At 41.4% G+C, this 15,244-nt stretch overlaps 1 protein-coding gene across 4 annotated transcripts in view; it reads right to left on the reverse strand.

Moving 5' to 3' along the window:
* The window catches only part of LOC101157442 (transducin-like enhancer protein 4), a 106,743-nt gene that overhangs the window by 19,099 nt on the left and 72,400 nt on the right, over nucleotides 1-15,244 (reverse strand). For 3 of the 4 annotated variants that reach the window (XR_002873214.1, XM_023954566.1, XM_023954564.1), the window contains exons 6-11: nucleotides 12,049-12,111; nucleotides 8,525-8,599; nucleotides 6,825-7,005; nucleotides 5,972-5,988; nucleotides 4,333-4,473; nucleotides 3,073-3,126 (exon numbers count right to left, since the gene is read on the reverse strand). Coding sequence is in view for 3 of the 4 variants with exons in the window: in XM_023954566.1 (XP_023810334.1) it covers nucleotides 3,073-3,126; nucleotides 4,333-4,473; nucleotides 5,972-5,988; nucleotides 6,825-7,005; nucleotides 8,525-8,599; nucleotides 12,049-12,111 (531 nt within the window). In the remaining variant the exon portion in view is untranslated. The remainder of the gene's footprint in view (nucleotides 1-3,072; nucleotides 3,127-4,332; nucleotides 4,474-5,971; nucleotides 5,989-6,824; nucleotides 7,006-8,524; nucleotides 8,600-12,048; nucleotides 12,112-15,244) is intronic. The other variant, XM_023954565.1, reaches the window with a different exon arrangement.

Here is a 15,244-nt window from a genome sequence, read left to right on the forward strand (position 1 = left end):
AAAAATATCTAATTTCACTTAGAATTTTACTTATAACAAGCAAACGCTATCTTTAAATAAGTTACAGTAAAAACAAAAAATTAAAGCCAGCCCCTTTTGACCCCCCCTCACTGACTGAAAGGCTGCTGCACGCCCCTCAATCTCCCCTTCAGCCTCTGACAGCCTGGTCAAAGTTGCAGGTGACAAATACCCCGAAAAACACTTTTATCAAAATGTCTGCTTTTCTATTAGTTTTATCTTCATGGCAACCGTTTTATTTTTTGGTCACTTGGGGGGGAGGAACAGGTCTATGTAGTTTTAAAAAGAATCGTCAAAAGTAAACAATTGGATTTCCTTGGCAACGGAGGTTTTTAGGTAACCATGCCCACATTTCTGATATTTTCATATTGCATGTTATTTCGTTCAACTTGAGCCAAGCATTCATGTTTTAAATTTGTACAATTTTCTGGATGAAAAATGTGAAAGCAACCGGGAAACGCCACTTTAGAGTGATCAAAAGTGGACCAAACTTTGGATGTGATTAAAGACTTAACTTTGTGACACGAATGTAAAATTTTTATAAAAATTGCTCAAACAAAGGTCTTAATTTCTAATATTGTTTGAGAATTTGAAAATGACCAAATATCATTCTTGGACACAAAATAGCCACCAAGTCCAAAGGTCTAAAGGCCATCCCATAATAATTTCAAAACTTCCTTTGGATTTCCCAACACGTGTTTTTTGTTTCATTAGTAGATGTGATGTCATCATTTTTTAGTCGTACAAAACTCATTATCACAGGTACTAGGTGCAGATTTCGTTGGTGTTTGAGTATGTAACGGGGTAAACTTTTCACTTAAAGGCACAAAAGAATTGATAAATAAATCTGGTCTGAACAGAAGTATTTGTAAAAAAAATCCCCAATAGACAATCATTTCCTTACATTTAGACTTAACAGATTCCTTTTTCTGCTTTGGTTCACAATCTAAAAACACAGAGTTTCAGTAAAGTCATCAGTGAGCGCAGCTTGCAACGTTTTAAGAGCTCAAATATTTACTGGTTGTGCATATATTGAATAAACCAAACTGAAGAACGAGAGGAGGGAACTAAAGGAGGAGCGCTGGGACAGTCACGGGAGAAGAAAACGAGTCTGCGGCGCGATGGAAGAACAGAGGAAGAGTGTGGGAGGACTGAATCTCTGCCGAAGAGCTAAATGAGAGGAGATGAGTGAAGTATTAGTCAATGCGTGTGCGAGTGTGAAGAAACACGAAGAAAGCCCCGACAGTGGCACCTGACAGTGAGCTCACACCAGGGTTCCTTCTTTTTTAAAGGAAACTGCTGTACAGGAAAGCCAAACATTCTGGTCCGGAACAAGAATGTTCCGGACCAAAGCTTGCGAACAAAACCACGTGACTGAAGATCTTCTCAGTCATTGGTCGGGGCAAAGCAACTAGAAACAGAAATGATGGAAGACCTGCGCTTAGCAGTTCTTGTCTGGATAGTTTTACTTAATCAGACTTTCTGACCAGTTTTGAACGTTCGTATCAACGTGAGGCTCAACACTTTTTACTTTGGTTAAAAGAGTTACTGATAAGTGTTTATGACATATAGATAGTCACGAAAACAGAGAAGCATTGCGTGTCACTTTTAAAGTTGTTTTAATGAGCCTGCATTCAGTGAGTTGCTGTGTCTCATCGTTGTGTTGCTATGTCATTGTTTTAAGAGAAGTCTGTTAAGGAACTACAAGGTGACGTCAGCCAACAAGGTCAAGCTGACGTCACAGCAGCGTGGGCCACATAACCAAACAGAAAAGACACAACTAAACAGAAAAACAAACATTCCAACAAATCAACAATTGGACCTTTTTTTCTGTTTGATTACACAACAATCGTTGCTTTACATTTGTCCGCGGCTCATCTGTTGCTACATTCCTACCCTGTTTACGTAACGTGACAACCGGCTACGGTGGTCGTCTGGGTTGTTCCGCTCCAAGAACGGGCTGTATTCAGAAAAAGGAATCTCAGAGCAAACCAAAGCTCAGTCCGATTAGAAACAAACAGAGACCGGTCCAAGAGCGGTTTCTGGTCCCAGACCAGGGTCCACGTAGATGTTTCCAGACAGAAAATTTGTTTGGTAGAAACAGACTGTGGTTCAGACTGAATGCACCCTTAAAATATGAATGAATGTCTAACTATCCTCAGTTTGATAGGTCATTGTATGAATGTATAACCGATGATTGTATTGTTTTTGTGTATTATTCTTATTTGATTGCTTGAAAAAAAACATTTCAAAATCAAAATCAAAATTATTTTACCGTCAAAAACTGTCATTCAATGACTTTTAAATATCTTGAGGGAGTTGGTGTTTGTGTATTCCTGATCAATAAGCGTTGTGAGGAGACTCATGTTCAGACCTTACTGTGACCTCCATAAGTAAATAAATAAATAAGTAAGTAAATAAATGTTGTTCACAAGTCCCAAACCTCAAGTCTCAAGTCAAATCCCCCGAATACGTGAATATGACTACGGCCAAAGAACCGATCCAGCAGAGGAGAAGATGAACCACAATCATGATGAGGGATTGGCTTTCTGACCAGGACTTTGAAGGTCTTTGTATAAAAGAGCAGAAGGAGATTTTTCATTGTGTTGCTAGCTTGTAACCGGACGGTTAACCCCTTTATGAGATCAGGTAAAATGATGAAATGTACCTTTTTTTGTTCATCTGATGTGCAGTTTCTTTAAACGTTCAGCCAAGATCTGATGTTGTTTTTCATCGTTTAATTAATGATTTACACTAAACACTGCTGCTCTGCATCTTTGTGAATGCAAAGAAGCACATTTAGATTTAATACGATATTTACGTAGATCAATATCTTAAATAAATTAATAAACTTTTAGATTTTATGCTAAAACATTTTTTTTAGAGCAGCACTGTGAAGGCAGCATTTGTGTATTTGTCAAAAATATGAGTAAGAGGTCAAATAAAACAAAATACATGGAGAATTTGTCCAAAAAAAAAGCTAAAAATATCCACAAATAAGGATAAAGTTTTTACACGGACCAAAAAGAATCCTTTAAAGAGCTGAGAATTTACCTCGTTGGAGACGTCCACAACCAGATTGTCTTCGCTTTTGTCCCCGTCACTGTCCTGTGGCGCAAAGAAACGAACATGGACGTTCAAACAATGCAAAAGTCGTTTTTCAGAAGAACAGACCAACTGCACCTGGAAAAACAAGCCGTTATTAATAAAGACACGCAGAGCTGCACATGCAGATCAATACATCAATATGACAGGATGCAGATCACTTCCTCTCAGAGTCCTGCATGTAAACACGCCATACGTTCTCTCCGACGTCTCCCTGCACGAACACTGTTTCCATCTCGCCCTGCCTCCATCGCTCGTTTTTTCTCCGTGACACATTGTTGGCTCCTTGGCCGGCCATCTATCCTCCCTTCCCCTCGTTTTGTTGGAGGGGAAAATGTGGCACTCTGTCACCATGGCAACCATGCTTTTGATGCAATCATGGCCCGGTATCGCTATTGAGCACCTAATCACACCAGAGCCAGAACAGGACAATGCCTCGAACCTGGAACCCAAACATCAAAAACGTTGGGCAACAGCCGGGAGGAAATGAGAGGGAAGAAAGAGCAAAACGATGCAGAAGATGAAGAGAAGAGGACGAAAGACGCCGGAAAATAAGTAAAGGACACGGAGGAGAGCAAAAAACAAACTCTGACTCCAAACGGATTTGGCTGGAAGCCGCCTTGTGTGTCAGTCAGTCCTCAGACTGCAAGCACACTGCCGCCTAATTCATTAAAAGCTATCTGGCTCGGTCGCTACCCACCCCACACACACACCTCAAACGAAACCTACCATCAGGCATGTCGCTCACACACAAACCACAAGGTTTAATCGAATCTGGACCACGGAGCTGTGTTTTTATGCACCTTCACGCCGTCAGCATCCATTCAAGCTTCATTCATACCTTTGTGTTGCTTCTCGTTAAAGTACATCCTAAAATGTTAAAATGTGACCACCACTGAGTGTGACGTCACCCGTGGAAAATGGCAGGTCGCCGTTTTAAATGGATACTATCTGGAAATAAAGGGTCATCAAAGTTTAGTGCAAACAACGCACACCCATCACTTTGGTTCACCTTCAGCCAACTGACTTGGCTTGGGATTTGGCTGTTCTAGAGCCAGCGGGTACTTCCTGTTTAGAACGCCAGGGGAGAGGAGCCGCTCAGTCCAGTTATTAAATACAATCAATGACTGTGAGTGCAAGAAAGTGGGCCTCTGACGGACAAGGGTCAATCAGTTCACCGTAAGTCCTCCAGATCTGAGAGAATCTTACGTAGGAGTGTGGAGGCAGGGCGTCTTTGTCATCACAGCGCCTCCTCTTGGCCTCGGCTCCACCTTGAGAGGAGGAGAATCCCGACGATGGACCCTGACGGTCCTCCGTGGGCTGGCTGTCTGTCGACGATACCGACTTACTCTGCAGGAACAAAACAGGATCGCAAAAGGAGGTGAACAAACTTTGGACTCAGATGTGTGTTCGTCCTGAACACGTGCGCCCTTCTCTGCGGAGGGACACGGCGGGAGCAGCCCACGTCAGCGAAGCAACAAACAGGGCAACCGACAAGCTAATTAGTGCTCTGCCCTCAATACACCAGTCCTCCTGTAAAATATGACTCTCATTATGAGGTAATAAAGCCGTGCGGGCATATTTACAATGCAGCCCGCTCTGTGGTTCAGAGCTAAAGAAAAACCAATCAAAGCGTTTTGCTGTTTTTGTGTAGGGGTCGCGGCGAGAGGCTGGCTGAGGGCCACTTGTCATTCCCCGTCCTCCAGAGAGAGCGCAGAATCGAGCAGCCCAGAGCAACTAATGGAGGAGCGCAGAGAAAAGAGGAGGAACGGCACAATAAACCTTCAGAGCAACAACAAACTCCTCATCTCTTTCATTCTCCTCCTCACATCTGCTGCTGCCCCCGCCCCCCACCCCTCCACCTCCATTTATATTACTGAATGAATGGGGCTCTGCTGCCAAATAACATACGTCTTTATCCTGCCTTTCCGCCGAACACCTCTCTCCCGGATACTTTAAAAACCTGAATGAGAGCAGCACAAACTCCAACATTCAACAGAAACGTTTTCTCTGCGGTTTCTCGCAGACTCTGAACGGACGAGGCTTTGATGGAGAAGGCAAGACGCAGCGGCGCTCTGAAATCACGCAGACTTTTAATTCATCTAAAGTTGTTGCCCAAAAGCCTTTATCTAATAAGTAAAAACAAGACTCTGACTTGACCAAAAAGACACGAAAAACATTCGTGAAACTTGTTTGAAGACTCACTCCGATGAAAAGAAGCGGGGTTTTGGGTGTTTTCAACATGTTCAGGCGACATCAGGCGGAAATGTAGCTTGAAATTGAGTATTTCTTTATTCAATTCGTTGTGAATCAGGAGCAGACGAAAAAAAGGCTGTTAAGGCTAATTAACAGACCACTGGGAACGCTTTGAAGAGGATCAGAGCAGGACTTTTACTGCAGACTGTTGGGAGATAATCACATTGATGCTGTCGATGTCTGACGAGGCCTTTTAAAATACTTAATAATTCACTGAATTTTAAAGTATTTCACACAAAATTAGTAATTTTTAAGGTTTTAGTGTTCTCTGTTAATCCCTTCACACCGTATGTCGCTAATAAGCAACGTACCATTAAATCCAGAACTTAATTTAGCATCTTCCTTGAATGGAAAAAACGCAAAGGGATATAAGGGACATAAGATCGGGCATGAAGGGGTTGATATTCTACGTTTGCAGAGCAAAGATGCGTTTGTTCGTTCTTCACTGCTGCAGATGAGCAGCTTTTGCTCTGATGTTGGAAGCCATTTTTATTTTTTACACAATATTCTAAAGTTCTTCAGGCTGCTAAAAAGATGCACACTGTGGACATAACGGCATTATGTCTCTGTTCACAAACACACAACTACTTACCCTGCTGGGTGCTCCATCTGGGATGAGGCAAAAGAAAGACAAGAGAGAGGAGAAAAGAGAAGGTTTGACGTCAGTCCACATAGTAATAACAGCAACAGAGTCAGGCAGGTTTAAGCTGAACTTTGACTGATCCCCTCTAATAAAGACACAGACGTGCTATTGTGCCTGATTCCATTCTGCTCTGGCCTCTCTGTCCTCCAACCACACCGTTTGGTGTTTTTGATCCTTCTTCTGCTCACATGCAGGAGCAGAAATGCAGATACGCGTTACAAAGATGACAATGTGAAAGCACTGCTTTTCTTTTGCTCGTTTTCTTGACCGGCGCTCTCTTTGTTCATGAGAGTTTCTGTTGAAGCAGCACAATTACTGGGGGCGAATGAGAGTTCATGGAGATGTGTCTTCAGTTCCAAAAGAAACCCTTTTTTACTGAAAGTTTCCTTTACTCTGGAGCTGTGGATGCTCATTGTCACATTTCATTCATAAAGAAGAAGATTTTTATATTTGAAAAAAGAAAAAAACCCAAGTAAAGATGGAGATATAGTTAAAAAGAAGTTAGCATTTTATTTAAACCTTCCCAAAAAATAGTGCAAATTTTAAATATAAAGTAAAAAAAAAGAATTTTGCTCTGAATTGTGTTTTCAGTGAGTGTCCAGACGGACGCTGCTGGGATTAAGCAGGATCTGCCCTTTGATGTGTCCAGTACTGGAAATTAATTCCCGGAAGCAACCGTTCACGCCGTCCGTTATTTCTGATGTTGGACACCGAGTCTGGGATCATCTCTTCCTGTACCAGTTAGTTACCAGAACTCCAGGTCAAAAGGAATATCAAAGTTTATTTGTTTATTTATTTTTACCTCTGAGAAGTTCGGGGTCGATGTGATTGCGCTCATCTTTGGAGGCCAGATGAGCTGAGACCCCCAAGGCGCCAGTCAGTGCCAGGAGCCCCGAGCCCCCTGCCCCGAGCGACAGCCCTGATGGATGCGGCGTCAAGGGGATGCCAGGGGCGTGGTGAGACAGGTGCTGGAGCTGCTGCTGCTGCGACCACGGGGACAGAACGGAGGCGGGGTCAAACAAAAACGGGAGCAAATGGTTAGAGAAAGACACAGTCAGAAGTGGCGAACGGCCACGGAAAAAAGGAAACGTATGGGAACACGGCGGTGAGGGAAAAGAGCAAATTTAGCAGAGATATAGGAGGAAATCTGCTGGACAGGAAATGAAAATGATGGGAGATAAGATGTAGAGAAAGATTAACAGATTAAGAGGTGAGTCAGGACACCAAGGATGAGGAAGAGGGATAAGAAACCAGAGCAAAAGCAAATCTAGTTACACTAAAAAAAAAAAAAAAACGGGCACAGATTGAAAGAACAGGCATGAGTGAAAAAGATCGAAAAAAAGGGCTGACGGTATTTATAGGGAAGAAGAGAAGGAAGGAAGAAAATATGTAGAAATTGCTCAGGAGGAAACCACAGAGGACATAAGAGAGGGAGGAAAAGGTTTGAGCTGAAGAACAAACGATAAGGGAAGCCGGGAAAAACAAAAGAGAATTTGGTGAAAGGAGAGAATTAAAGAAAGCAGGAGACAAAAAAAAAAGAGTCAAAGATAGAAAAAGATTGATAGGCAAAAGCAGAAAGGAAAAAAGGGAGTAGAATCAGGAAAGAGCGAGTGGAGGACAAGAGAGCATTTACAGATAAAGAAAGGCTATTATGCTGAGGGGATCATTAGGATGTGTTTTTGTGGAGCCAGAAAACACACACCAGATTACACACTTCAGGGACGGCGGTGTTTATAGTGCTGGGAGAAACAAAGAGCTTTGGGTTAACAGTAAAATGATCATCCCTGTTCCTCTGTCCCTATGTCACAAAAGCTTTATTTATTTACACATCTATAAATTATTTGATATGTTGTTTTACGTTGCTATTTAATCAAATTCAGATCTAGTTGGAAAAAGATTTGGTGTTGTTGTTGTTGACTTTTTAAAGGGCGTAAATCATACAAAATCAACTATTTAGAGCTTTCAAGTGTGTTATAATGAAAATTTTCCACAAAAAAACAATCTCAAAGTGGTTTTTTGATCCGTTCACACGTTTCTAGAGTATTCCTCTAAAAACCTGCTCTCTGAGCACCAGCCCCTTCCAATCCAGGATAACGAGTGGATTCTCTCATTGTGACATCACAAAGTGAGGAACCGCGCAGCACATGCTTTTTATATATGTATAGCACAAACTATATATATATATATATATATATATATATATATATATATATATATATATATATATATATATATATATATATATATATATATATATATATATATATATATATACACACACACACTTATTTTATAGGTGAAGATCTTTTGATGTGGACAAAATGAGTTTTTAAAACCCAGATAGCAGCTTTCCTGGGTATTTATTTTCCCTGAATTTCTTTCCTAAATAACTGACTTTTAATATCATAACCCTGTTTCCGTTTCCCATTAACTCTCATTTGACTCAGACCCCCCTTAGTTGGCGTTTTCTCCATGTTTATGTTGCGTCTGGAGGTGACTCACCCCGATGATGGCGTTGAGTTCAGCCATGGTGACCTGCTTGGCCCTCTCCACTGCTTGGACCACCTGCTGCTGGTGCTGGACAAACACAAACGCACAAACACAACAGACAACATGGGATCAGCGTGTAAACACACAGATTTTAAACAGCCGGCATAAAGCAAACACAAACAGAGGCTACACTGTCTTGACCGAGATGCAAACAAACCAGCCCAATGCAAAGCTTATATACAGTACTCTGTATGTACACATGACGTTTGTGACTCAAAAATAACATGAGCTAAAAGGATTTTGTCTAACAAATTTTAAAAATAATCTAGATTAGGGAAAGACACTCAAATGGTGGACCCAGAATCACAGCTCTGTTTACACTAACTCCCACAGCAACCAGTCACACAGAGGCAAACCCACGTTTGCGTGACAGTGTTTGTACAGCCACACACACAGGGAGACACAGCGTGTCAATATTGATCAAAGTGACAGTGCTGTGACCTTGGTGTCTCCAGGCAGCGCATTCATCAGTGCGCACTGACAAACAGAGGTATCTGTGGGCTTTCCATCCGCACACGCAGCCGATCCCGCCTGACACCGCCGCTGTCTCCACAGTCTGTCATTCTGCCAGGAGTCTGAGCTAACGCACAACAACAAACGCGTTCTCACTAATTCAGCTCCTTTTAATTTACTTAGGTGTCACTAAACAGACTTTACAGATATGATGATACTGTAAACATTGTCATAAATGTAAAGGTACTGATAATGTGGTGAAAACAGTCACCACAAGAAAACACTTTCTTTTTCAAATCCCACCAAATTAATATTTTTTATAGCATCTTAACACCCCAAAAGACTATATCTAAGCAGTGTGGTGAACCAACTGGAAGAAAAAGAAGAACACACCCTTAAGAACACAGGAGATCCCACCTCATCAATGAGCACCAAGATTCGCCAGATCAACTCAATGTCTGAATTCCCACCCTAACCCCTAACTACTAAAATACTAGATAGTGCAGAACTATCTAGCATTTTAAAAGCAATTCAGAAACCAGGCTTTTTGTTTTTTAATGGCGAATTCACCCATTTCACTAAGTGAAAATCTAATCAATATGAGTATTCTACAACGACTATTTATGAATCCACTGTGTTCTGATGATGAAAACGTTTTTTTGCAAAAATTGATCAAACGCAATGTGTTGTGGTCAATATTTGCCAATCTAGTGATTTTTGCCGAGACTTCTGGGCACTACGAAATGGTGAACACACTATATAGTGCACTAAGTAGTGAATGAATTCAGAAGTAGCCTAAGTCTACCCTGATGTGCAGAGCTGATGTACGGAGCCTCCAACAAGAGATTACAGACATTTATCAATCGCTGTCTATGAAGAATCCTGAAGATTGGGGGAAAAAGGAGTCAGATCAGCCACATCTTGAGAAAACCAGCATCCAACATCACCCGTCGGGCCCTGATCTGGACTCCCCAAGAAAGATGAAAACAAGAAAGAAGGAACCTGGAGGCTGAGGTCAAGTGGACGATCACACCAGGAGGTAGAAAGATTCGTCCAGGACAGAAGACGATGGCTGGGCATTGCTGATGGCCTACACACAACTAGGGATACAATAACTAACTAGAGCAGACCAGGTCACAGAGTTCCTGTCCAAGGCTGCAACTTTCAACACATCATTTTGTGCCAGACATTCCCGTCAGCAAAATATTAATAATCAAAAAATCTTCAAGCAACTTGTTTGCTGTGATAACTGATGTTCTTGGCGACACAAGCGGGTCCCTGAGCAACCCACCAATCACCCCAAAACATGAATACACTGATCCCACACGTGGCCCATTCGCAGGTCTGAAAACTCTGTATGTACAACAACTCAGATATCTTTGGAGTTGGTTTCCTAACTTTATAAACCAAACATTTTGCCTCTAATGATCCTTGAAAATGGCCGTTGCAAGAAACACATCCCCACATGAACAGCCAATGCCTTAGTGACAGCTGGGCAAACAGGTGGATAGGGGCTGTCTGCAGGTGGCCTGTACGAAATATCAAGATTGTAGACTGCTCGGTGAGCCCGTAGAGCAAAAAGGTTTGTGCTCATTTTATAATAGCAGCATGCTGCAGGGGATAGGTCATAGTGAACATGTGAAGGTAAAGGCTGACTCCCACCGGTCCGTCTGCGTTGCGTCTTCGTTGTGTTGCGTTGACACAGAAAATAGTAAATTTAGTAATCAATCAGAATGTTAACATCGCCTACACGTCTGTCCATCTGCACCGCAAGCTTTATGAAGGAGTTCTATTTCCAGTCCATTGATGCGTCCATAATGCGGCAAAAATTCGAGTTTTAAAACAAAAATGAATTACTTAATTTAATATTTACATTACAACATAACATACTGATTGATACAAAACATGTATTTAGACTAATGTAGACTCAGTTAGGAAGGAGAGGACATGGGGTTTGATCGTTTAAGTGTCGGATAAGGGAAGAGAGCGGGACAAACTACTCGACACACTATGACAGGACAAAACACTCCTGGATCCAGGGAGGACTGACGGTCATGAGACAGACACCACACGCAACGCAACAGAGACTCACCGCAGACAGACCAGGGTAAAATTGGGGTACGTGAGGTGAAGTAGGTGGGACGCACGCGTGTTGTATGGATTTTTCTTTTTTTCAAGCCCCCAAATCCTGTGTATTGTGTCCCATGGACACCTACGTATCATGCGCATACCCTGTGCATGCAGCCTTTGCATGTGGTCAGTAGGGAGTCAGGACTCGCACCTATCGACTGCAGTACAGCGTAAGGACACTGTATACGACAGCACCATGCGTCAGAAGTGCGTGCGTATTATATTATTCTTGTGAATACTTTCAGTTACACTTATCACACCTAGGAAAATGGAGCGTTCCACTTTCATGGTGTTTAATGGAACTGTAAGACACGCCTGTGCTCCCCTGAAGATGTGGCCACTCTTCTCTATGATCATCCATGGACCCGGACAATCGTACGGCTCCACATCACTAAACCATTAACAGAGTTGAAACTATTGTTAACTTCCAGCTCAAGACGACAAGGTTTTTTACTTTCACTGTATTTGAATCCCCTTATTCACCCACCATCTACACACATGGGTGACCATGAAGCTAGCAGAGATATGGGTTTAACAACTGAAATAGTACAAGATACTTCAACTGGTTCAAAGACTTGTTTTCCTTTGGTTAAAAACACCAATGTGTCTGTGATAAAAGAAAAAAAGAAAAACAGAACTCATTTCTAGAGACAGAACCTACAAGAAAACCTAATGAGCCGTGCCTTTATCAATATGCACTCACGCGGCGTGATTTTAATGAGTATATGATTTGTGTCAATTAACAACACCACGCCACAAATTAGAACCAGTGCTGAATATCTACACCTTGGAAGTTGCTCTGCTGGAACTGATATGTTTGTGTTTGTCGTTGATGGAGCCGAGGTGTGAGTTGCTGTTTCCTTTTCTGTGTGTCTGGCAGCGATGGCACTCACCTCCTGAGAGAGGAAGGGGATGATCTGAGCACAGATGGCGCTGAGACGTTTCACAATCTCTGCCTGAGAGGGAGAAGCAGACAGAAGGAGGGAAAAGGGAAATGAATTTGTGCTGTATAATGTTAGATTTAAGAGCACAACCATCATGAAGCAAACTTGTCTTCTCTTGTCTTATCACAACGTCACATTTTAGTTTTAAGTTTCTTCATTAATCTGACCAACCAGCATGACACGTTCTGGGTATTTGGGTCTGTCAGCGACAGGACTATTTATCGATGAGAACAGAAGAGGTGGAAGGAATATGGAAGCATTTCTGTGGCATAATTAAAAATAAAAGTCAATACTAGAAATGCTTTTTAATTTTTAATATGAAGCTGCATTTGCAAATACAAAGATGAAAATGACAAAGCATTTCTGGTACTGACTTATATTTTTAATTATGCTACAGAAATGCTTCCATAGAGGGAAGCACCATCATCATCATCAGGCCTTTTAACACCTTCACTCTCATAACACCCCCATGTCCCCCCAAACATACAACCAAAAAAAAGCCATGTGTTCGTGAAAAATCTTCACTCTTTCTTCTTACAACAGTAAAGGTTTCTACGCCTTTTTTCAAAAGGAGATTTTAGGTTCTTTATCTTCATACATGTTTCTTACTTCATCCAAGTAACAAACACGGACACAGCAAAAACGCTACATCTCACCAATTTTTTTATCTGGTTTCCAGTTTAAATATCTTGTTATCTTGGAAACAAAACAACTTTTTAAAACAATATTTTTAGTTAAAAAATTTTTTTTTTAAACTTCATTTAAAAAAAAAAGAAAATTCAGTGGTGAATGGTGATTAGTGGCAGACAAGAACAGACTGGATTTATGTGATAGAAACTCCAAAGTTTTTATTCTACTCAGAACAAATGCTTTTAACAACAGCAGGACAAAAGTTTAAAAAACAAACATTTTACAAATGAAAAAAATGATTATGGTAAAACATGTAATTATAGTCTAATTCAACATGACGATGGTCTAGAACAGTGTTTTTCAACTTTTTTTTGAGCCAAGGCACACTTTAACCTCGACACCAGCATCCAAAAACTGAATAAAGAGAAACTCATGGTCTGTATTTATCTGCAGTCCAACCACAAAGTTTTTTCTAAAAGATGAAATAAAAGTTAAGTTAATTTTCAGTAACAATTTTTAAACTAAATTATTTGATATTTTACCCTGGTAGTTGTTTTTCCCTCCAGTTTATTAACATGTAATTTTATGTAACCTCACAAATATATATATATATATATATATATATATATATATATATGTGTGTGTCTTAAAATAAAGATTTTAAGACATAATGTTTCCAATTACCAGAGTGCAATGAGAATTTTGTCTTTAAAGGGCAGGAAATCACATTTTATTTTTAGAAACATTACACAACCCTTCTAGTTTCAATGGCAGATTTTCTTTAGTTATAAGACTAAAAAAAACATCTGATACTTTTAAATACATTTTTTAAGTTTTTAAAGGACATCAATCCAGTGCAATTTCTTCTGGGCTTTTAAAGTTAATTCAACTGTTTTTTTTGTCGATTTGGGTATCAGCAATAAACAACAATAAAAAAACACTTAAATGGGTTCTCCAGGGTTAAAAGATCAGGACATAACAGCATAATTTAAAAACTATTAAAATGACTAATACTATTGGTTCCATTGGTCATTTTTTTCATTTATAACAAGGAAAAACATCTCTTTTTGTGGTGTTTTTTTCCAGTTGAGGACATTTTTATCCCGTACACTTCAGCTGCGATCGCACACAGACAGACACAGCAAACCTCTGTGTCTAATTCTATCTGTCTGAGTGCCCTCAGCCTCATTTTGTTCTCTTCTTCACTCAGCTATTCTCTCTTTCTCTGCAACAGCTCTCCCACGGAGCCATTATTACCCTATTCATCCTCTTTCCACCATCCCTCACTCATCACCCTCCCTTTTCTTTGTTAGCCCTCCTCCCATTACTCTACCTTTCCATTTCTTTCTCTGTTTCACCTTCCATTTTCATTGCCCTTTGTCTTCCTCATCTTCAGCCCCTTACATCTGTGTTTTTTCTTCTTCTATTACTTTGCCAACCGGCTGTATGACAGACAGGACAGTTTATTCCTCCCTCCTCTGGTTTGCTTTTTCTCTGGATCACTTTTTCCTCTGTAACACGTGTCCCTGACACTTCAGGATGTCAGGGAGGGGAGAGAAAGGCAGCAACGATGACTGACACACCATAATACCGAGGCTTTACCACACACACACACACACACACACACAGTCCCCCACACACACAGTCCCCAGCAGCCTGTCAATGGGAGCCAGTCATTATGGCTTCAAAAACGAGGCTTCATCAAACACAACTCTCCTCCTCGCAGCCTCACACACGTGTCGGCGTATGCATGAGTGGGTGGGTGATTGTCCCTAAGCCCCTCCGTGTGTTGTGTGTTTGTTACTCTGTCAGCACCTCGTGTGCGTCTGTGAGCACTGACCACGAAGACGGAGGGCGGCTAAACGGAACGCCTTTTTATCTTAACAATTGAAAGCAGATCGGCGTGAGTCAGACCTGCGCTGCAAACTAAATGCAAACTAATCATCGTCTTGCATCGTCTTGCGTCTTCTGCTCCAGTTTCTCTTTAACAGGTTTTAGTCTGAGGCCAACGATGATGAGGGAGCCCGGTGATGCAGAAGGTGGTCCGGCTACAGCTCCATCGACAAAACGTCTGCAAGATGGCTCAAAACGCACTTCAGCACATTTCTTATCAGATGTTAAACTGAAGTAGAAACTTATAAAAGAGTCACTAAACATTACATACAGGAGACGATAACCTTCATTTCTTGGGTTTCCTATTTGGAGGACAGCTATGTTTGCCTCTTTCAAAGGCCTGTTTATTTGAAATGACTTTTTCCATCTTGGAAGAGAAAATCAGACGCTACTCTACGCAACATCTTCGTGTTGCTTGGAAAAAATAAAATCCCCCAAATCCGCAAGTTGTGAGACGTCTTTTCTGCTCAGAGGTCTGCTCTAAGAAAACGTCCAAAAAAATGAATTCTGCAGGGGTGATGTGGTCCGAGCTGAAGCAGGTGTCAGAGCAGCACATCCCAGACTCATTCCACCGCCGGCCAAAGCACGGCCACCAGGGAGAGCCGGCAGAGGAAGCAGGGAT

This window comes from Oryzias latipes, chromosome 4 (assembly GCF_002234675.1).
Source record: "Oryzias latipes chromosome 4, ASM223467v1".
NCBI classification, from domain to species: Eukaryota; Metazoa; Chordata; class Actinopteri; order Beloniformes; family Adrianichthyidae; genus Oryzias; species Oryzias latipes.